The sequence below is a fragment of the Amblyraja radiata genome, chromosome 11 (assembly GCF_010909765.2).
Source record: "Amblyraja radiata isolate CabotCenter1 chromosome 11, sAmbRad1.1.pri, whole genome shotgun sequence".
In the NCBI taxonomy this organism is placed as follows: Eukaryota; Metazoa; Chordata; class Chondrichthyes; order Rajiformes; family Rajidae; genus Amblyraja; species Amblyraja radiata.
The window spans coordinates 33,216,855-33,241,043 of NC_045966.1; the positions used below are offsets into that span (position 1 = coordinate 33,216,855).

At 42.5% G+C, this 24,189-nt stretch overlaps 1 protein-coding gene across 1 annotated transcript in view; it reads right to left on the reverse strand.

The window, feature by feature from the left end:
• adra1b (adrenoceptor alpha 1B) overlaps window positions 1–14,544 on the reverse strand; it is a 49,872-nt gene extending 35,328 nt beyond the window's left edge. The window contains exon 1 of the mRNA XM_033029662.1: window positions 13,136–14,544. Coding sequence (XP_032885553.1) covers window positions 13,136–14,102 — 967 coding nt within the window. The 5' untranslated portion in view covers window positions 14,103–14,544. The remainder of the gene's footprint in view (window positions 1–13,135) is intronic.
• Window positions 14,545–24,189: the final 9,645 nt, after the last annotated feature.

Genomic DNA, 24,189 nt, shown 5'->3' on the forward strand with positions numbered 1-24,189 from the left:
AATGTATTGCTGAGTTTTGTGCCTGCAGGACAGTGTGTCAACAAGAGACTATCTGGGGAGTGAGGTAAAATAATACACAGACCCCCTAAGAATGGGAAGAAGACAGCAGAAGGTAATGTAGCTCCCCAGAAAAAGGTGACCAGCAGGAAGAATTGGCACTGTCCTGCCCCTTTAAGACACTTGGGAAGGCCAGCATGTAGAACCTTAGTATCCACACTCTCTAGCAACAGACACCATCATTAGAAAGGAGGAAGAAAGGACCTTCCCTAGTGTCTACCTTCAGATCATCTAGCTACTGGAAGAATAAAAGGAAGGAGAATAAAGGACACTCCAAACATTTCAAAAAATAAAGTACCCTGACAACTTATAGTGACCGTTGGGTTCCTCTTTAGAATTGGATTTGAACAAAAAGGAATTTCTCTGTAATTCGGGTCAAAATTCTCACTTTGCGCCAAAATTCAGTTATAAGTAAATTAATTTAAAGTGGGTGTATGGGATACAGTCTTGGAATTGTTGGAGATTTGACCGTTAATTTAGCATTCTTCTATTATCTCACCCACTGGAAAATAGTCAAAGATAGTACTGGGCCATCTAGTTACCATTCAGGAAGGGACAGACCTTAGCAGGTATCAGGAATTAAGACATACCCTGGAAAGGTAAGGTGGTAGTATAAAATGATGAGGTAGATCGAAAATTTATGTTCCCCTCGGAAGATCAATACTGACCATCTAGAAGAGTCACCTAGGATAAGAATCCCTAGACAACGAAGCCAACAGAATAAAAGCGAGAAACCCTAGACAGAGAACATAGTAAAAGCTAACATAATAAGAGCTAATAAAATGAAGAACCAATATAGTGAAGAATTAGCATAGTAACCAGTTATCATAGTGAAGAGTCTGTACATAAATGAGAGAAACTGGAGGACAGACTTGATTAACTGTAGGGGGAAACTTGGATTGTATTGGGAATTGCAGAGCCGATGTGTATTTGCCCGATGTATTTGAATTGTTTAACCCTTGATGGTAAAGAGGCTTATATTATCAAGGTGAAAAGAAACTGTTCCTGGATTTGGCATTTTGATTGGACTTAGGTTGAAATTAGTAGTAAAATAAAATGGTTGTTTAAATTTGAACAGCTGGAAATTCCACAGGAATTGGAAGGGAATTGTATTATCGGCTACAATGCTGTGGAATGAAGAAGTGGAAATGGGCATTGAAATTCAAAATGGTAAATTGGAGGCTGAGACTGAATTTGGTTAAATTGGAACATTTATCATGGTTTGCTTCAAATTAAAGTCACCCCTGTAGGGGAACCGGGACCGAACCCAGCTGGAAATTCATATGATTACCTCTCACCAGATATACATAATAACACCATGTGAGGATGAAGAAGGATATTTAGTGTCGATCCTAGAACAATAAAGAATAGGTTAGGGAACAGATAGGAAAACAATATAATAGGTTCAATAGATAATAGAATAGGGCTAGGTTCAAGTGAAATAGCGAATATGTGGGAAAGCATGAGTGCATGATGGTAACTTGCTTTGTCCCAAGCTTCTTAGGATTTTCTAGGGTTTAGGTTTGACTGTGGAAGGTGATGGAAGACTGGGCAGGAACACGGATGGAGGTAATTCGTGCCCACGAAAACTCGGGAGATGAAGACTCCTCAGACTGGACTTGTAAAGTCATGCCCATGAAAACTCGGGACGCTTTACAATATTCTGAGAAGAAACATCATCATCTTGTGTTACTGATAGATGGGAAATGTAAATCACACATGTATATCTGGTTAGCTGATTACTGAGCCACTTTGGTTATCATTGATGATGGGTTATCATAATGATAAAATGAAGGAATGTTAATCCTGGCTAAATTGGACCAGCTATGACTTCAAAATGGGGTTAAGTTTCAGGGTTGCTGGGAGATTTGCTCAAATTGGAATTACTCTTTGCAGAGCTGGGACAGGCTGCGAGAGGTGCCAGGGAGTCTGGAGCATAGATACAATTTGCAAGCAAAGAATGGGAAGCCTTGCAAACCCTGTCAATCTGGTGCTAAATGCATAGAATGGATTGGATGACTGCAAACCAGACATACACCTTGTAAACAGTTTGTAAATAATGTTGCAGAGTCTGACTCTGCTAAGTGTTGATTGGATGGGGTCTTGAGCCTTGTCTGAGTTTTCTGTTAATCAGGGTAAATGTTTCCAAGTTGACTTCATCCTGAAGTCCGTTGTGAATACAATGTATTGAACTGTTGTATCATTGGGTTAGGGAAATGCCTGTTATGTATGGGGTTAATCGATATCTGTAATTGGGTGATTAAGAGACAACCCCCATGTGGTTCGGCCTCTCGAGTTCCCGGGACATATAAAAGTCCATGATCACGAGGCTCAGGGTCGATCTTCTGGAAGAGCGCTCAGGACCGTGTACCCTTCTGGAGTGCCTCTGTCTGAGTGAGGCCTAGAGGGCTTGAACAGATAGATGCAAGAATTGAACCCGCGTGGGATAGGTACATTGTGTGATCTGTGACATGCTTTTGGTAAAATAAAATTTAGTTGATTCAAGTGCTTGATTCAATGTTTTTACTGATACTAGACTGGGGGGAAGCTTAGAAACGAGCAATTATCATCGCCACCAATAACATCTTCCCAACCCACCCATTTCCGCCTTCCACAGAGACTTCTACAACACCTTGGTTCACTCATCCCTTCCGACCAACCACCCCTTCCCCAGGTACTTTTCCCTGCATCCGCAGGAGATGTAACACCTGTCCATAGATTTCCTCCTTCGCCTCCATCCTGAGACCCCAGCAGTCCTTCCAGGTGAGACAAAGGTTCACATACACCTTATCTAATCTTTTCTACTGCATCCAGTGTTTCCGATGTGGCCTCCTGTAAATCGACAAGACCAAACATAGACTTGGCGACTGTTTCGCCAAACACTTGCTCTCAGTCCGCCAAAGCCTACTCGATCTCTTGGTTAATAACTATTTTTAATTTCTCTTCCCATTGCCATACCCTTCTAGTCCTGGGCCTCCTCAATTGCCAGAGTGAGGACACATGCCAACTGGAGAAACAGCACTTCGTATTACCATATAACCATATAACAATTACAGCACGGAAACAGGCCATCTCGGACCTACAAGTCCGTGCCGAACAATTATTTTCCCTTAGTCCCACCTGCCTGCACTCATACCATAACCCTCCATTCCCTTCTCATCCATATGCCTATCCAATTTATTTTAAAATGATACCATCGAACCTGCCTCTGCCACTTCCACTGGAAGCTCATTCCACACCGCTACCACTCTCTGAGTAAAGAAGTTCCCCCTCATGTTACCCCTAAACTTCTGTCCCTTAATTCTGAAGTCATGTCCTCTTGTTTGAATCTTCCCTATTCTCAAAGGGAAAAGCTTGTCCACATCAACTCTGTCTATTTAAAAGGTATTCCACTGGGATAGCTCACAATCCAGCAGTATACACTTTCCACATACATTCCTTTCTCTAGATTTACAATTTGCAACTCTGCAATCCTTTTGTTTCACGCCTCTTGTCTTTTTATCTCTGGCATTTGTTCAACCATCTATCAACCCCTCCCCCCCTCACCTTTATCCATCTATTACTTTTCCCAACATCTATTACTTTTCCCAGACCACAATCAGTCTGAAGAAGGGTCCCGACCGGGAATGTCACCAATCCATGTTATCCATCCATAATATGTGAAACAAACCATTTACTTTTTCAATGAAGGTGGTGATCTCATTTGAATGAATGGGGTCACCTGCAAGGAAGGTGCAAAGCTGAGGGGCCAGATACAAGGTGTATCCAGCTTCTTTGCTCATGCATTACACAATGCCCTAGAAGCAGAGGTTGGATGTACCCAATGATGCTCAAACATGTCCTGGAATGAGCCATTGTTTTTTAATGTTTTAAATGGAACAACTGGCAGTGTGACCTAACTCATTATTCAGACACCCAGTTACCATCTGGCCATGTGCTACATATCATTTTATAATGGCAATAATGTATATTAACAGCCAGAATTCTGTATATGTTGCTCAGTAATTATCTTAATAAAGACTCAGTGATATTAAGGCATAGTTTAATAGCACACATACAGTAGGTATGTTACAAAACTTACCTTCAGAGGAGCTGCAGATCTGGGGGGCGGGTTTAAAATGCCTTGTTTCTCCAGCCTATTCAAATCGATGTCTGTCAGGCTGTTTAGCTACTAAAGAATAATCGCTTCGACTGCCGTTTTATTAAGTTTCTTTTAAACTGCACTGGATATTTTACGAACAGGAGTAAATTAAAAATAATCTTCTAAAGCCGTCAACGCCGACAACAGGGGACGGATTTCATGTATGGGACAGGTATAGGAAAACCGTTTATTTTATATGTAAACTTGCTTCTAAGGATGCCTTTAATCAAAATTTCACGTTGCGAAAATGTAATTATGTAAATATACGAACCGGCAGTATTTTTCCTGCCGATATGAGGTTTAACTTCACCGCAAATGCAACGTTCCAAACCAGCGCATTCCACAAAAACCCACTCGCAAGATGATTAAAACGGTCATTAATTTACGGGAATTAAAAACTAAATTCCTTCCATTTGGCCTATAAATGAATGACAATGAGATTTTAAAATCATGTTATATTGTGAATTATTGTGTGAATGTTATTTGAACACTTAGGCTATTTAAAAATGTTAACTTTTTCTTAAGAAATGGATAGATGTTTAGAACTAGTAATTGAATTTTGTAATTAGCTACAATTGGGTAACTAACTAATTATATGCTTTAATATCAGGTCATCCAAGTAAGATTGTTTCATATTTGTTTCAGAATGCTTCAATCTATAATAACTGAAATTTTCATTCAGTTTTCTTAATTTAAAAAAAAGTTATGGGCTTTTTACTGTCCTTGATCACAGCTTTTGATTTAAGTCAATGGTAAAGCAACAGGGAACAAAATGCTAATTTCAGAGTATGAAAATTGCCATAACTGTTTTAATACTGAAGATATGAATGTGAATTAGGTGTCAAATTAAACTTCTTTTTATGCTTTATCTGATGGGATAAATTGTAGACTTGATTTTTAAAATCTCAAAATTGTGTAACATACAGAACGCCTACATTTATTAATTAACAAATTAATTGTAACGCTGCATGGTAAATTACATTTCACTGCACCTTATGGTGCATGTGAAAAATAAATTTGAACTAGAACTTGAAATAGTCCTCTATATCGATAATATATAGACTAATTTACATGACACTAATACACTGCAATATGCCTTACATACGATATATACTAAATAGTAATAAAATTAATTTATGGGGCAATAATGTATTTTGACAAATACCATATTGGTTTGAAAACATATAGGTTGGTTACATAAATATATAGGGAACATACTTCCAAAGTGACACAAAACTGCTTTACAATTACATAGATGAAGTTATACCGAAATATGTTTTTGAAAATTCCATCAGGGTATTCACAATTATGAGCATTCACATATTCTTGCTACTTTAACCCCCCCCCCCCCATACTTTAAATAAACATAATAAAATACATTTCAAAATATTTTCCAAACTATAATCCATGGAAGTCATAGGAACTCTTAGCTTATTGTGATTCAGCACATGCACAAAATGTGCAACGCTCTTGCACATTTTGTATGACACGTGGGAAAACTTGGCGACCATTCAGTAATCTGTCAACTGGGATTACTGATATTGCAATGTCACATTTTCCAATGGATGCATAAAATGATTTACAAATGTTCAACCACTGCTGTCACGTATCTGCAAGATAGAATTACAATTCCCGTGATGAGTATTATCAGGCTGATTATGAAACGTGGTTCTCTGAATGCTGTTCTAACTTTTTTTAGTGGATCTAATCTGCACTTGCTTCAAGAAGAACTTCCAGTCAGAGAGTATGGCAGCAACGATATCCAAGGAATCAATTCTGCTGCCTAAGATGATCATATCTATTAAATTATCTACCAGCACTGAAATATATGGAAGCAAAAGATATTTACCACCTTGGGATTTTAAAATGTTAGGCCAGTGTGTATTTTTTTTAAAGTTCAATAATCATAAATTGGGCTTATGAAACAGGATCATTTCATAGAAATCATCTGCAGTTCCTATTAATGGTGTCTGAAAAGGCACATTGCATATAAACATTGTAATAGTGCTATAGGGGAGAGGGAAGACATTTTCTTAATGCAAGTTGATGATTATGATCCAAATCAAAATTTGTAAATAGTGAACACTGATTGCATCTTTGTATACAATTTCTCAGTTCACAAAAAAATGATTCATTTCTATGTAATTTCATAACCCCTCACTGAAGACTCATAAAGGTTATGTCTACTAAATAATGGTTTATATTGAACAACATCCTACCCCTCTCTAACAGCTGTATGCTATTTCAGTGTTGTATCCACACACACATTTCAATTATTTATTGCCATCACTTCAGGGTCATTTTAAACAGACTGCACTTGGACATAAATGGATTATATGTTCAAAAACAAAACATTAAAAATGATTTAACAAATCTTTACTTTACACACACTTGAAGGATGACAAACTTTTCTAAAATTAAATTATATTGAATCATTTCATGAAATAAGAGTTGAGCACAAGTATGCACAAGGCATTCAATTATCATACGGAGTATGCTTTTACTGTATAATAAAATCTTTGCAATGCCTGCCACTATTTTACAGATCAAATCCATATGAAGGTAGGTTTGTGAACGAGCAGATAAAGAGCAACTATATAGCTGCCTGGCAATTGGAGAAAGTGTATAAAATGGATGGTCTTAGTAAATATTTTAGTGGAGCATGTTTTCAGGGCCAAATCAGAAATGTGGTCCAGTTGTCAAGCAGCACTGGGTCTCCCACTGGTACTAACAAGCAACTCAAAACTAGGCTGATGCTTGAGTGCACCATGGCTACTGGGCCTGAGTCTCAGGTGCTGATTGTGTATATGTTGGGTTAGATGGGGTCGAGTATCAATATGCTCGTATTTTAAATCAGCTTCAAATTGTATGTGGTTAGATCAGGGTTTATTCTTATACCCAAAGATACCTCAATGCTACATCACTAAAATAGGTCCTCGAGATGAACAATTCTGTGCTGGTGTAACATTTTCAGGATCACTCTCTGTTCTTTTCAGAACTGCAGTGACCGACGTTCAAACCTGACATTGGGCATTGCCTTTGTGGAGTTTCCACATCCTATTCACAACCAATTCATTTTCCTCACCAAAGACATGTCTGATAAATCAATTGCTCACAAAGTGTAGGAAGGAACTGTAGATGCTGGTCTACACCAAAGAGAGATACAAAATGCAGGAGTAACTCAACGGGATTGGCAGCATCTCTGGAGAGAAGGAATGGGTTAACCTTTGGGTCGTGACTCTTCTTCAGACTGAGAGTCAGGATTGTTCTAACCTTGTTGATCAACCTTCTGTGTGAATGCCTTCCAAAAACCCAAATACACTATAACAACTGGTTGCCTATCAGCTACCCCATGTCAAAGAGGTGGAGATGTGCGGAGACAGATTCCATTGAGGCTTTCTGGAATGAATTATATAAATACATGCTGATGACAAATTTGCAGGAATGCAGAAAAGGGGCTGGGATTTAGAACTAGTGAGTGGGTTTGGTAAAGAGCTGGTGTGTAAAACCTAACACTATACATCCTCCCTCATCTTCATCTAGGGATCTCAGCAGTCCTTCCAGGTGAGAAAGAGGTTAATGTGCATCTCCTCTAACCTCATCTACTGCATTTGGTGTTACCGTGATGGGCTACCGTACATTGACAAGAGCAAGTGTAGACTTGGTGATTGTTTCGATGAACACTTGCACTCGGTCCGCCAAGGCCTAATGAATCTCCTGGTTTCTAATCATTTTAACTCCCCTTCTCAGTCCCACACTGACCTTTCTCTCCTGGGCCTCCACCATTGCCAGAGTGTGCCACCTCCACATACAAAATGGAAGAACGGCACCTGATATTCTGCTTCGATATCTTCCAATTCAATGGTATGAACATTGATTTCTCCAATTTCAGATAACAACCTCTCCCCTTTCCACCACCCCCCATCCTCCCCTGTGCCCCACCTAGACTCACATGCATTTCTTCCCTCCCCCTCCACTCCACCTACAAACCTTCCTCTATATTCACAATTTACAACTCTTTTTTTTGTCTCTGGCCTTAATCCACCCATCTGTCCATCACAACACCCATTAACCTATGTTCACCTATTTGCTGCCATGCTTCGTCCTGCTCCAACTCTCTTCCAGCTTTCTTTACACCCCTCCTACCCCCCTACAATCAGTCTGAAGAAGGGTCCTGACCTGAAACATCACCTATCAATGTTCTCCAAGGAGGCTTCCTGACTCGTTGTGTTACTCCAGCACTCTGTGCCTTTTTTGGGTCTGTACATGATGGGCCAAATGGCCTCCTTCAGTGCCATGATCATTCTATGCTTCTGTATTTCTATGAAATAGCCAGGAATGTACTACTTTCCAAGTCACCGTTTAAAAAAAATCTGGAAGCAATTTTTATCTGGCAGGACATAAACACAAAATTATTGAATAAAAAATGAATGTAAAACCATCAGCTCAACAATGGAATGAACACGACGGGGATGGTGTCCATTCTTGCGGCACCTATTGCGCATAACAGCAGAGATAATGTCAGCAATTGTAATTGTTCCCTTGTTTTCATGTTACAGGCATGGTGAAAATATTTTGCAAGTCCATAATTGATAAAATGTAATTGGGGCAGGGTGGGGGTGTTACAGGGTGGGGGTGGGATATCATTAATATGTAGTGTGTTGCTATATAAAAAAGCTACCCAAATCTTCACTGTGATTTTTACTCCCTTAAACATTGCTCGCTGTCTCTGGTTATCTGAAGTAAAAATGATTTTAATCAAGGGATCCAAGGTAATACAGGCTGATGCACTGAACTGGTTTGTAAGTAATGTAAATAGAGCCATCTCATGCTCTGTGGCACTATATTGACATTATCAGTTAAAATTCTGGAGTATGATTGACAATACTGAACTCTTTTAATGTAGTAACAGGTAATTGTATCAGGCTTTGCAAGCTCTGGGCTTTTTGCCCCGATGCAAAGAATTTGTTAATAATATTGTCAATGGTCTCCGTCTGTTAACTTTCTCCGGCCACTACAGATGACTGAATCATTGGGTTGATTAGTTACTCTCTCCAAACTGTTTTGCTTCCCCATCTGCTGTTTTAGAGAATGCCATATTTGAGATAAAACATAAGCTTCACGAACATTAAATATTATGTAAAGACATCAAATAATTGAAATCTATCCAGTACATCGGAAAGAGATTCCATCTGGTGCTTGATTCTCCTACTCAGTAAATCACTTTATTAATTCCCCTCATGATTCCCCTTTCCACATCCAACAGCTGAATCAGTTGACTTCGGGTTGTTCCATATCTCAATTCCATTTACTAACCTAGTCGCTGGTGCTTGATATACTTACCTTACATAACTTTAAATTTGCACTTTATCTCGTGTCTTTTGAAGGGTAAATTTCGAGATTTACTTACTTTTTGTATGGCAAATTAGTTCTGGTGTTTTCCCTTTCGACAAGTCTATCTCTATTTGTAAGTAGACAAAAATGCTGGAGAAACTCAGCAGGCGAGGCAGCATCTATGGAGAGAAGGAATAGGCGACGGTTTGGGTCGAGACCGTTCTTCAGACTGAGGCCTTCTCTCCATTCCTTCTATTCCTTCTCTCGCCTATTCCTTCTCTTCATAGATGCTGCCTCACCCGCTGATGTTTCTCCAGCATTTTTGTCTACCTTTGATGTTTCCAGCATCTGCAGTTCTTTCTTAAATATCTCTATTTGTAAACATATTCCAACTTGTTGTGTGCATTCTCCTACCTTATCTATTTTTTCATTATTTGAATTGCTCTTTTAGAATACCTTTGAGATACAGAATACAAAATGAGTAAGCATCATACATGTCTTTAAGGATAATTATGTCAATTTTAACATTCTATCTTTTCTTTCAGGGTAATGGCCAACAAGTGAACACTCAGCATAGACAAATAGAACCAACGTGCCTGCTTATGCGATGTATGGGATAATCAGAATGATTTTGATGTCAATGGTGCTGTCAGGACCTGAATGCCTGAGCTAGGACTTTATTCCTTGGAGCGTAGGAGGCTGAGGGGTGATTTTACAGAGGTGTATAAAATCATGAGGGGAATTATGATTACTGAGTAGGAGAATCAAGCACCAGATGAAATAGTTTCAAGGTGAGAGGGGTAAGTTTAATAGGAATCTGAGGGACAACTTCTTCCACACAGAGGGTGGTGGGTATATGGAACTATAACTATAAGATACTATAACAAAATTTAAAATAAATTTAGAGAAGTACATGGGTAGGAAAGGTTTACAGCGATATGGGCCAAATGTGGATGGGGCATATTGGACGATGTGGGCATATTGGGCTGAAGGACCTGTTTCCATGTTGTATGACTGACTCTATTTAAAGAACATAAAATGGAGAATCTGAGGAACTCTTTAATTTGAAGGGACAGAATAATGAATGAAGAAAACGTGAAACGGTATGAACGCCAGCATCCTCACAAACTTCTACAGTTGCACCATCGAGAGTCTGCTGACGGGCTGCATCACAGTCTGGTACGGGAACTGTTCTGCCCACAGCCGCAAATCACTCCAGAGAGTGGTGAAGGCGGCACAGCACATCATTGGCAACTGCCTCCCGGCCATTTTGGACATTTTCCACCGGCGGTGCCTGTGGAAGGCACACAGCATCATCAAGGACCACAGCCACCTAGCACGCAGACTGTTCTCCTTGTTGCTGTCAGGCAGACGATATTGGAGCATGGCTGCACGCACCACCAGACTTAATAACATTTATCGTTGTGCCAACAAGCTTCTGAACTCATAAACACATCATATATGTTGATTATTTTATTTATTATTGTCTTTTATCTACCATTGTCACTTTTATCTTATCTTATTTTACCTTAATTTTATCCTTGTACTATCATTACTGAGGTGACCCGTTGTCTTGTCAAACACATTTCATTGTACCGTTGACCCTGTGTTAACCTACATATGACAAATAAAACTGAACTGAACTGAACTAATGGTGGTGCAGGAAGCAGTGGTCAGGAATGATGCAGGTATACTCAGAAACTGGCCAGCCAGTCAGTCCATCGACGCCAGCATTTATGCTACACCGAAGAATCCTTTTGTTTTTTTCCTCGACTGAATCTATGGCATGTTCCAACAAAAAACATGTGCTTCAGCCACGCTTGTGGATGATAAATTCAACATAAATAAATTACACATTCAACGTAAATAAGTTTCCGCTGAATGTCGAGGTGACCTAATAACTCCTGGCTATGCTTTTCCCGGTGTCACACGCGTACTCCATCGAACCCAATGACCAGAACAGGAGATGTGGGGGTTAACAAGATGTGCCTTTTTGTTATTCCAGCTGCACTTAATTGTGTCGTTAACAGTGTACAGGGAGAACAGGAAAGAAACTAAACACCGTGAAGATCGTGTGTACGTCTCAGAAGAGATCCAACTCACTTCTGGGGCAACTCGAAAGCTGTGGCAGAGCCCGGCAGCTAAATGCCGTGCGAGCATTTATTGTTTGCTACCGACCGCGGTGTCCGAACTCTGAAACATCAAGAAGGCATTTAATTACGACTTCCAGTTTGAGCGAGTGTCCGCTCGACAAGCCGTTGAGAATCAATTCGATTTTTCATTTCTTTAAAACAGAATTGTCTTGCTTTAACGTCAAAGTACCAGCTTCAAGAAGGTGCACAGCTATAGTTAAATGATCATACACCACCGAAATAGTTTTATAGTTGGTCTCAGTTCCTATTACCCGCTAACATTGGCATTGATATAATCGATTTACCAGTTTAAGTACTCCTCATCTCTCATGTAAACAATCGCAGTGTTTAAGATGACACTTAAAGTAGAGAGCATGACATGCAAGGCTGCTTAATGCTAATTAACATTAACTTGATTTTCAGTTCTGGGCTGTCTTGGGTTGATATTTTAAGCCAATTAGTTATTTTCAGAGCATTTAATTAGTCACCCCACTCTCGCCCCAGAAATCGTGAATAAGTTGTTATTCTATTTATGAAAGTGCCCCTTTATTAGACTTCATGCTTTCTACAGATGTAGGGGAAAGTTCCAAGAACAAGCACACAAATGTGAAAGAATGAATCTTGCGGCTTGCTGCCTGAATAATATTTGTATGCTATTCAATCATTTCAACACCGATGGATTTTCGAATAAGCACAATGGTAAAACTAACATAATTTTTGGCGTTCTTAAAATAAGAATGTTATATATTTAAACCATATTCTTGTTCCCACTGCAGATATGATTTAACCTGGTGATAATCGACGATTTGAGGAGAGAGGCTGAGGAATGTGCAAAACTATTTCCCCACGTTGAAACGTCTTGAAGTGAGAAAGTATCCAGGCAACGTTTCCGAATTTTGCCTGATAGTCGCTGCCATTTTGCGAAGAATCTGAATATGTTGCTCGTCACTGTGCAATAACTCGCCAAAAACTTTTCACAATACATTTAAAGGTGCTCGCAGGAGGCTTCAGAACATCATCCCGATCAATAAAAAAAATGAAGTTAGACACGAAAAGCTGGAGTAACTCTACGGGTCAGACAGCATCTCTGGCGAAAAGAACAGGTGACGTCGAGACCCGAAAAAAACACCAGACACTGGGGGCTTTAATCTTTCGTGTCTCCATTGTTCAGCTTACCGTACCTGGAAACTTCATGGACTGTGGAAACTTTCACAATTATAAACAATGCATTTTCATTTATAAGTCTTGGAGACATAAGTCAACAATAATGAGTGAACTATATATAAAAATGTCACCGACCCATTTGAACTCCCTTTAGGGCACCATTTTAAACAAAGTGAAGGGATTTTCATTTATTTTGTCCCGGCCGAGCTTTATATCTGTGGTGCTCATAGGTTTACGCCACTATTCAGTTATGGACCATTTCCCCACAAATGGTCAATTGCTAAAGTTTACATTAACTTCTACTCACCCAGGGGAAGGGCAATGAAAAATGGCAGCCAGCAAAGCATGAACATGCCCATGACGATGCCTAGGGTTTTCGCTGCCTTCTTCTCCCTGGAGAACTTGAGGAGGCGCACCGACAGCGAACTTCTTAGATGGGGCCCTTTGGATCTGGAGGCAAGGGCCTCGTCCTGAATGTTCCTGCAATGGATGCGCAAGGTCAGCTCTCTGGAGTCCGAGGTCTCCTTCATCACACCAGCCTCCAAATTCTTGGTAGTCCTTTTGGCCACAATGTAGACCCTAACGTACATCACCAGAATGACGGTTAAGGGTATGTAAAATGACCCCAGCGAGGAGAAGAGAGCGTAACCAGCTTCCAGTGTGATCTGACAGTCCTTTTCATCGGGCGGAGCAGGCTGTTTCCAACCCAGGAGAGGTCCGATGGAGATAACAATCGATAGAGCCCAAACAGCCACTATAACCGACACTGCCTTTTTCTCGGTTACAATAGAGGGGTAGCGCAGAGAGTAGCGCACACCGATGTAACGGTCTATTGAAATGGCACACAGGCTCATGATGGAGGCAGTACAACAGAGCACATCAAGTGCCGCCCAAATATCGCAAAAAATCCTCCCGAAGATCCAGTGCCCTACGATCTCTAAGGTGACAGAAAAGGGCAGCACTGTTGTACTTAGGAGCAAGTCTGCGATGGCTAGGTTTATGATAAAGTAGTTTGTGGTTGTTTGCAAGTGTCGGTTGAAAGCTACGGAGAGGATGACTAGAATGTTACCAACCAAAGCGAATAACATGAAGAGTCCGAGGACCAGCCCCAGAACCGCTCCCCGGGTCGCGTTGAGGGGCGGCACGCTGCAGTTTTGGAAGGTCCCGTTTGAAACGTTGGCGGTCAAGTTGCCCTCATACGAAAGGGGTGCTAAGGACGACCGGTTGCCACCCAAACCTCCGCCGGGCTGTGCGAGATTCATGTTAAAGATCATTCTCCATTCCAGCTCATGCTGCTGCCAAGCAGCGAGGGGCCGCCGATTGCGGACATCCCGAGCCCCGGACAGCGGCGCAACTTGTTCCGCCCGCAGCAGCCGCGACCTTCTGCAGAGCCAACTGCGGAGTTACCCCAGTCCAGCCCAGGACTGTACAGCACAGTCCAGCTCAGTCCAGCTCAGCCTAGCTCAGCCTGGGGCGGCGAGAAGGGTGAGTGGTGTCCGCGGTGCCGCCGTAAGCGGGGGTTGGGGGGCTTGTCTAGCTCGGCATTAACTAGGCATCTGAGTCCGTTGTGCGCCGCCTTGCAGCTCAGTGCCTTTATATAGAGCATGTTCAAATCAAACACAGACACCAGTCTGTCAAAGGTGCGGGAGCACTGACGTCAGGACTCGGTCAGAAGCCGCACGTTTGGTGCGAGTCAGTCCCTGGGAGAGAGGCGGGCGGGCAGGGTGAGAGCTACCGGAGGTGAGGCAAGGGTAGAATGGGAGGGGGGTGGGGAGGTGTCGCAGGGGTAGAATGGGAGGGAGAGGGGGGTGTTGCAGGGGTAGAATGGGAGGGAGGGGGGTGTTGCAGGGGTAGAATGGGAGGGAGAGGGGGGTGTTGCAGGGGTATAATGGGGGTTGGCGTTGGGCAGGGTGGGGATGTCACAAACGCAGGGTGGGGTGTTCCACGGCAGGGTAGTTGTTGCAGGGTGGTGGTGTCAAAGGGTTAGGTGGGGAATTATATGGTGGGGGTGTTACAGGGGCATGGTGGGGTGTTACAGCGGCAGGGTGGGGGTGTTACAGCGGCAGGGTGGGGTGTTACGGGGCGAAGGTGTTACAGGGTGGGGGTTACAGGGTGGGGGAATTATATGGTGGGGGTGTTACAGCGGCAGGGTGGGGGGTGTTACGGGGCAGGATGGGGGTGTTACAGGGGTAGTGTGGGGTGTTTCAGGGTGGGAGTATTACAGGGGCAGGGTGGGGGTGTTACAGGGCGGGGGTGTTACAGGGCGGGGGTGTTACAGGGCGGGGGTGTTACATGGTGGGGGTGTTACAGGGTGGGGGTGTTACAGGATGGGGGTGTTACAGGGTGGGGGTGTTACAGGATGGGGGTGTTACAGGATGGGGGTGTTACAGGATGGGGGTGTTACAGGATGGGGGTGTTACATGGTGGGGGTGTTACAGGATGGGGGTGTTACAGGGACAGGATGGGGGTGTTACAGGGCGGGGGTGTTACAGGATGGGGGTGTTACAGGGCGGGGGTGTTACATGGTGGGGGTGTTACAGGGCGGGGGTGTTACAGGGCGGGGGTGTTACAGGATGGGGGTGTTACAGGGCGGGGGTGTTACAGGGCGGGGGTGTTACATGGTGGGGGTGTTACAGGATGGGGGTGTTACAGGGACAGGATGGGGGTGTTACAGGGCGGGGGTGTTACAGGATGGGGGTGTTACAGGATGGGGGTGTTACAGGGCGGGGGTGTTACAGGGCGGGGGTGTTACAGGATGGGGGTGTTACAGGGCGGGGGTGTTACAGGATGGGGGTGTTACAGGGCGGGGGTGTTACAGGGCGGGGGTGTTACAGGGCGGGGGTGTTACAGGGCGGGGGTGTTACAGGATGGGGGTGTTACAGGATGGGGGTGTTACAGGATGGGGGTGTTACAGGGACAGGGTGGGGGTGTTACAGGGCGGGGGTGTTACAGGGGCAGGTGGGGGTGTTACAGGGCGGGGATGTTACAGGGTGTGGGTGGGGGATTTACATGGGGAGGTGCAGTCAGGAGAGGGAAGCAGACCCTTTGAACGACCTCTCGGTAGCACATGGACAGGTTATCTTGACAATTTCTAGAGGCAGACAGACAATTACAAACATGCGTTAAGATTGAAAATTTCCATTCATCATTGCGGGGCCAAATTTATGACACTAGTTTTGTTTTCAAAACTAATGTTGCATGAGGGAAACAAACGGAAGTAACAGTGCAAACAATTCCCAGAAAAAAAAAACAGTTTCTGATTTATTCCCGATGGCGGCAGTCATTACTTTAATCGTGGATATCGCTGCATTGTCCGGTGGGATTGCGGGCCGCGCCTGTCCATTTTTATTTGTAATAAGGAAGATAAAAAGATAATTACGTCCACTAAGCAATTACTGATTGCTGTGTAATAAGTAGTAACCCATACTAAATCCACAGTGAGAGACACACAGTGCTGGAGTAACAGGCAGCATCTCTGGAGAACATGGATCGGGAACGTCCATCGACCGTAGACGTCACCTGTCTACGTTCTCCAGAGATGATTCCTGACCCTCTGAGCACTCCAGCACTTTGTGTCTTTAAAAAATATATAAACCAACATCTGCAGTTCCTCGATTCAAAATCCCATAGTGGATCAGAGCATCTTATTCCGGAGAGAACTTGGTACCTGTTGCACCACTCAATCTAACACAGCAGAACTGAGTTCTTTAAGTCAATCTTTGAGTAACTTCGAAGCGTCAAGTCCTGAATGTGATCGTAATTGCTGCTTTTACATTTTCGGTGGGGGGCAGCACAGAGAATAATTCACACCGGGGTCTCATCAGGACACCGACTCCTGAAATTCCCAATTTGTAGGCGTAAAACTCCTGCGGTACCAGTCGATGGATTGCCGGATTTGAGAGTATTCACCACTGAGAATTGAAACTGATAATCTCTGGGAACATTTTCATACACGGCTTTAAAACAAGGCATAGAAAATGCGCAGAGTCGTGGGAATGGCAGCAAAAGGAATGGGGGAATCCTACACACGTCCTTTGACTCATGGATCTCTGGCTTTTAACACATGTATTTTAAGAACGTGATCTGGATTCTGGGCATTCACATTTTTTTTAACAATTCTAATAGTTCCAGATATTTTATTTTTATTTTTTTAATCGATTTTGTAATCTAAGTAAACACATTTCCAAAACTATATGGAGTGCATTGTACTTCTTAAAACAGTATAGCTGTACATGGTTTTATGTTGTAGGAGAAGAATAATAGTGCTCTGATTACACCATGTTCTATTTTATGCTCTGCACTCACTATAGTTTAGAAAGTACCTTTGGCCGGGTGGGAGGAACAGTTTGTGGTCCTATAAGATTCAGATTCAATTTCAATTTAATTGTCATTGTCAGTGTACAGTACAGAGAATAAATGGTCAAGGAGAGATAGAGACATTATGCATCTTTCCTTTTTTGAAGGTTAATTTAGTTTTCAAAAATGAGTGGTGAATTAAAGCCCGTTTCATATGTAAATTGTGTTTCATTAACAGAGCAAGTCACCTACATCTTTGTGCCAAGGTTTCTAACATCTAAAATTCAGTCAAGAGTGTTTTATTGTCACGTGCCCCAAAAAAGAACAATTCTTACATGCAGCAGCACAACAGATATGTAAATATAGTACTCCGTAAAAACTATAATAACCATAAAAACCTGTCCCAAATTCCACACCTTGGTCTTATTGACGTTGATAGCAAGGTTGTGTTGGAAGGAACTGCAGATGCTGATTTAAACCCAAGATAGACACAAAGTGCTGGAGCAACTCAGCCGGACAGGCAACATCTCGGGAGAGAAGGAATGGGTGATGTTTCTAGTCGAGATCCTTCTTCAGCAAGGTTGTTGTTCTAGCACTATTTGGTCATTCAATTGATCTATCTCCTATAGCCTGACTCATCATCATCCGTAATTCATCCAAAAATGGTAGTGTCATTGTCGAACTTGAAGATGGAGTTCAAACTGTGTCCAGCTACACAATTCTGAGTATAGAGCAGAAGGCAGAGCATGCAGCCTTGAGGTGCTCCCATGCTGATGGTTATTGAGCTGGAACTGTTGCTGCCAAATTCATACAGATCATAGTCTGTTGATGAGGAAGTCAACTATCCAGTTATAGAGGGATTTGCAGAGACTCATTTATGTCGGCTTGATAACCAGTTTGGAGGGCGTTGGAGCTGTAGTCTATGAACAACAGCCTGACGTATATGTTTTTACTGTCTGTGGTCCAGTGCAGAGTGGAGAGCCAGTGAAATGGCATCCTCCATTGACCTGTTGTGGCAAATTGTACTGGGTCCAGATTCTTGTTAGGGTAGTTGATGTGTCCTATAACCAATCTCTCAAAGCACTTAATCACCATGGATGTTAGTGCCACTGGCCGGTAGTCATTAAGACACGTCACCTTACTTTTTTTGGGCATCTGTATTATTGATGCCCTTTTAAAGCAGATGGGAACCTCAGGCCTCAGTAATGAGAGGGGAAGATGTCCTCAAAAACTCCAGCCAATTGGTCTGCACAGGTTTTAAGAATACGACCAGGTTGTACCATCATGTGTTTTCCAAGAATTCACCCTCCTGAAGGGGATCTTCTGACATTACCTGCTGTGACTGGGATTGTAATACCATTAGGAGCTATGGGTGATTGGGAATGCACATCAGTGTATTCCCTATCAAAGCATGCGTAGAAGGCATTGAGCTCATCTAGGAGTGATGCTTCGCTGTCGCTTGAGTTGCTCCCTCATTTCATCTTGTAAAAGGTGATGGCATTCAAGCCCCACCACAGCTGTTAAACATCCACATCATCCTCCAGCTTAGAATAAAAGTCCCTTTGAGCCTTTTTGATGGTCTTATCAAAGCCATATCTGAACGTCTGGTATAACACTGCCTCGCCAGACTTGAATGCCAAAGATCTGGTCCTTAGAAGAATGTAGACCTCCTGGTTCATCCAAAGCTTCAGGATGGGGACACATGGGAACGCATTCCTCCACAAACTTTCTTACGGAGTCGGTAACAACTGTGGCATATTCATTCAGGTCCATGCTGAGTCCTTGGACATTACCCAGTCTACTGACCCAGTCCAAGCAGTCCCGGAGTAATTCCTCTGCCTCCCCTGACCAACTCTGTTCAGTCCTCACCGCTGAGGCTGTGGTCTTCAGTTGCTGCCTATATGCAGGAAGAAGGAACACAGCGGAGTGGTCGGATTTCCTAAAGTGAGGGTGGGGGATGGAGAGAAAGGCATCCTTGATGGTGGTATAGCTGTGGTCAAGGGTCTTTGATACTCTGGTGCTGCAGGAAATGTGTTGGTGGTAGTTAGGGAGTGATTTCTTCAGGTTGGCTTTGTTGACGTCCCAGGCTATGATGGTAATAGCATCGGGATACAGCAACTGGTGTTCATTGACCACATGCAGCCCCTCCTGTGAGCTATGTCTCTGTGAAACAGAGCACACAGCATTCCCTCATCTCCCTTTGGTAAAACAGTCAGTGTAAAGAAACCAGTTAAGGTGCTGTGGAGTTAAGGACCTGCCAGTTTAGGTCCAGTTAATCTTTTAAATGTGGCTGTATTAAAAAATATAAAAGACACATAATTAACAATTGAAAGCAAATAATGCTTCTGATGGGGAAAAAAACAGAGGAGGAGAGTAGGAAAATTAGACTGGATAAAAATTGACTATGATTCCAGCTTCCTGATACATTATCCATCCACCCTTCCACCATCCACCACAATCACTTGGTGGAGAATGAGTATGGATAAGAAACAGTGATGCAGTGGTAGAGTTGCTGCCTCATGGCACCATATAACAGTGTTCAATCCTGACAAAGGATGCTGTTTGTATCGAGTTTGTACGTTCTCCCTATGACTGCGTGGGTTTTCTCTGGGTGCTCTTGTTTTCTCCCACATTCCAATGATGTGCAGGTTTGTAAGTTAATTGGCTGTAAATTGCACCCAGTGTGTAGCGTGTGAAAGTGGGACTACATAGAACTACTGTACGGGTGATCGATAGTCAGCATGGACTCGGTGATGAAATGAGCCGGTTTCCATGCTGTATCTCTAAGCAAAACTAAAAAAAGGAGTAGAAGTAAAAGGTAGGGGGCAAGGGTTATGGTTAATCAACATCAGGGAAATTAGAAAGAAGAGAAAGAACGCTAGTTGTGTGAGTCGTTCAAAAGGAAGGAGATAGGGTTATTAAACTAGTGAGATGAGGTAGGAACGAAAGCAGTTGGCAGGGAAAGGGAAAATATAGGCAATGGAAGGTGTGATAAAATGAAGGATGAATAGTGTTGGCAAGAATGGGAATTAAAGCATTAAACCAGGCATTTCCCTTAATAACCTCATCTTGAGGACAGCTACCACAAAATATCATCCTCATCTCTCCATGCCTCATACTTAAAACAAAAAAACAAAAATCAAAAATAAGGAGCAATGTCACAACACATAGACAGTATTCTCCATCTGTGCCATGGGAGATACACCAGCATCAAATAATCTTGTCCTTGTGATTCTTTCAGACTGGAAATGCATATAAAATTGGATGTATGTGGATGACTGACACATGTTTTCCACAAGGATCCATCACAACAATCTTCCATTGCATGTTAATGCACACAAAGCAATGTTTTCACACATTTGAGAATTAAGTGAGGCTTTTACAGATGAGGCTAAGGGGGGGGGGGGGGGGGGGGGGGGGGGGGGGGGGTTGGGGGAGGGGAGGACACAGACGTGATGGCGATGTTCATGATTGTCTGCTATGGTAGCAGGGAGAATCCAGGCTTACAGTCAGGTGTGTCAGGGGGAGGGGTAGAGGTTGTGACTTTGGGGTGGGGGTGTGGGCTGTGGTGGGGTCGTTTATGAGCGGTCAAGGTCTGATTGGTAATGACATAAGGAATAATGTAATGAGATTTCATACTTTGAAGACCATACACATGCAGTCATCCCACACTTGCGTCAGGCCTTCCTTTGAACATCAGAAGAGACTTCTCATTCATTGTGAAGACCAGCTTTTCTATGTAAAGTCTGTGTTATGTACTGGTAAGACCTCCAGAAATGTATTGCATATTATTGCACACCACTGTTCCTGTCCTGGCATCTCTGTGTCAGTAAATACCATAAATACTGTATAGAGACTCCAGAAACAATAAATTGCAAATGTCAGAAACTACTTAGAAAGTCATCTTGGAATGTTCTAATGCATGGCAAATAAAGATCACAGCATGCAAATGAATTTCCAACCATTAACTCTACATACACCAGCCCTTAACACAAAGGAGTACAATGGTACCTCACTCAACACTCATAATGCATAGGAAGGAAATGCAGATGCTAGTTTATACCAAAGATAGACACAAAAAGCTGTAGTAACTCAGCAGGTCAGGCAGCATCACTGGAGAAAAGGAATAGGTGACATTCCAGGTCGAGACCCTTCTTCAGACTTATGCAAATTGGAGGAACAGCACCTCATATTTTGCTTATGCAGCTTACAACCCGGTATAAACTTTGATTTTTCTAACTTCAAATAACCCTTGCATTCCCTCTCCCCCCACCCCTCCCCCACCCGTGTCATTCTACTCATTTCACTGTCGTCCTGCTTAATTTCACTGTTTGTATCTACTTGTTATCACCTTCTCCACAGCCAACAGTGGACAATTGTAGGCTCCACCTTTCCCTGATAATCTGGCTGGCTTTGATTTGTTCTTCTTATACCTTTCGTTCATTTGTTCTTTGTACCTTTTCATATCACTTGTTTCCCTCTCCCCTGATTCTCAGTCTGAAGAAGAGTCTCGACATGAAATGTCACAGTTTCCCTTTCTCCAAAGATGCCGCCTGACCCATTGAGCTACTCCAGCATTTTTGTGTCTATCTTCTCACAATGCATTCTCAGGAATGGGAGTGATAAAAGCATCAGCCCTGAAGGAAGTCATTTTGTCATTATACACATGGGGATGTGTTATAGACAGTGCCACTGCCCTGTGAACCCAGTGCAAATCTCTGCCCTCCCTGCTGCTGTGAATTTCTTTGTTGGGATTCCTGATGATGGGACCTGGAATAAGTCCAGTCATAAATTGCTCACATGTAGAGAGGCTGCTTGAGTGGGCAATGGAGCCTTACGCAATTTATTACTGCAAAATTGCTATTGGAAGGCAAACTGTCGTACCACGTTCCAGGCACAGCAGCCAAAGATCGAGTGCAAGTCCTTTTAAAAGTATCTAGAGTCATATGGTAATTGATCTATACAGCCTGGAAATAATCTCTTTGGCCGAGCTCATCCATGCTGACCATGTTGCCTAACCAAGTTAGTCTCGCTTGTCTGCACCTGGACCATGTCCTTCCAAAACCTTTCTATCCATATACCTTCTAAGTATCCTTTAAATATCATAATTGTATCCATCTCTACCATTTCATCTGGCAGCTCGTTCCGTGTATGTAACACCATCTGTGTGAAAAAGTTGCCCCTTAGGTCCCGTTTAAATCTTTCCACTCTCATGCCCTGTATTTCTGAATACAACACTGAGCTAAAGACTGGAAGCTATTAACCTTATCCATGGCCGATATGATTTTAGATGCATCTATAAGGTTATTCCTCACCCTCCTATTCTCCAGGCTATCCTTACAATTCAAATCTGCCAGATGTGATAACATCGTCACAAATCATTTTGCATACTTTCCAGATTAATGACATTCTTCCTATAGCAGGACAGCTACCTACCAGGAAGTATATAGCTGTGAGTGTTTGTGTTGAGGGCCAAGACTGCTATAACATATCAATGCTCTACTGCTTGGTAGAGTATTGTGTATTCGTGAATACACCAACCCTGCTTTTCATTTGCATTGGTTGCTGACATTGACCATTCATATAGGAGGATTACTGATCGGCTGGGAGCTGTTTAAGGTACGGTGATCCAAAGTAGAAGGGCAAAACTCGGAGAATGAACTTGCTCATGTTTTTAAACAGCATCCGATTTTCCTTCCATGACAATTGTTTCTACTCTATTGCTAATGTTAACCAAAAATATTAGTTACTGAGATATTTCATGGTGTGATTGAAGGTCCAGAAATATCTTGTCCATATACTGTACAAAATATGATCAACATTGAAAAGCAGGCGTGCAATTAATCTTATTTGTTTTGGTGCTAGATTCAGAGGCACACAGAGGCACACATAAAGTTGGTGGGCAATTGAACCCAAGAAATTACATTCTGTTTGAACACAAATTGGGAGGGCAGTAATAATAATAATAATAATAATAATAATAATTAACTTGGGTATTTCACATTTGCAAGGTCAAAAAGGCCATTCTCCTTCAAAAAAGAAAATAGGATAATTCAAGACATGACATAAGGCATTACTAAAATTTCCTACAATCAACAATCAAATGCTGAATACATTTTTTGTTCAACTTTACTAGTTCTGCCAAAGGTCCAAAATCAGATCAGTAAGAAGATGCTCAAAACTGACGTAAGTTTGGTGATGGGAGGTGACACAACTAGCATAACGTGATTGTTGTCATGCTAGTCTATTGTCTCAGGTCAAGAGCATCTCTGTTGTAGTACTTCAGAGCAATATTCTTACCAAAAGCTTTATTTGATTCACATGAACATTCTTGCATAAGTGTCACTTTTTGCTTTACGTAATGTATCATTTCAATTCCTGGCATCAGAAAATGTAACAGTCCATGGAGGCAATAGAGACGGCTGGTGCATGAATCTCAAGCAAAGATCAAACTGCTGGAGGAACTCAACGGGTCAGGTATTATCAGTGAAAGCAAAACGTTAGTTGCTGTTTTGGGATAAGATCCTACATCAGGACTTAGAATGTATAGAGGAGATAACAAGCACAAAGAGGTGAGAAATAGGGATAAGGCAAGGGCTGACAGGCAACAGATGGAGACAGGTGGAGAGTGAGATGATGGGCAGATGGAGTCAGGTGAAGGGCAGGGAGGGGTGGAGTCAGGGGGCAGTGGCAGGTGGGTGAGAGATCGAGACAGATAAAGAGAGAGAAAGGGGGAGAATGGAGCTAGGGGAAGAGGAAGGTGGAGGCAGAGGCAAAGGCTGGAAACAAAAGGGTGCAGATGCTGGAATCTGCTAAGTAAGGAATTTGCGCACCTGAATTGGAAATATGTATACCCAACAACACCATGGGGGAATCTTTACCATGACCATCTTCTAAAGTAGTGATGACTAATACATCCTGACCAATAAATATTGGATGTCCATATCAAATAAATAAAAGAAGGATTCAATTATGTGACCATCTGGCTAATACATATATCTTGCAACTAATTCCTTAATATATTGTTGACTAGATTGTTATTGATGATTTGGCATATTATTTATG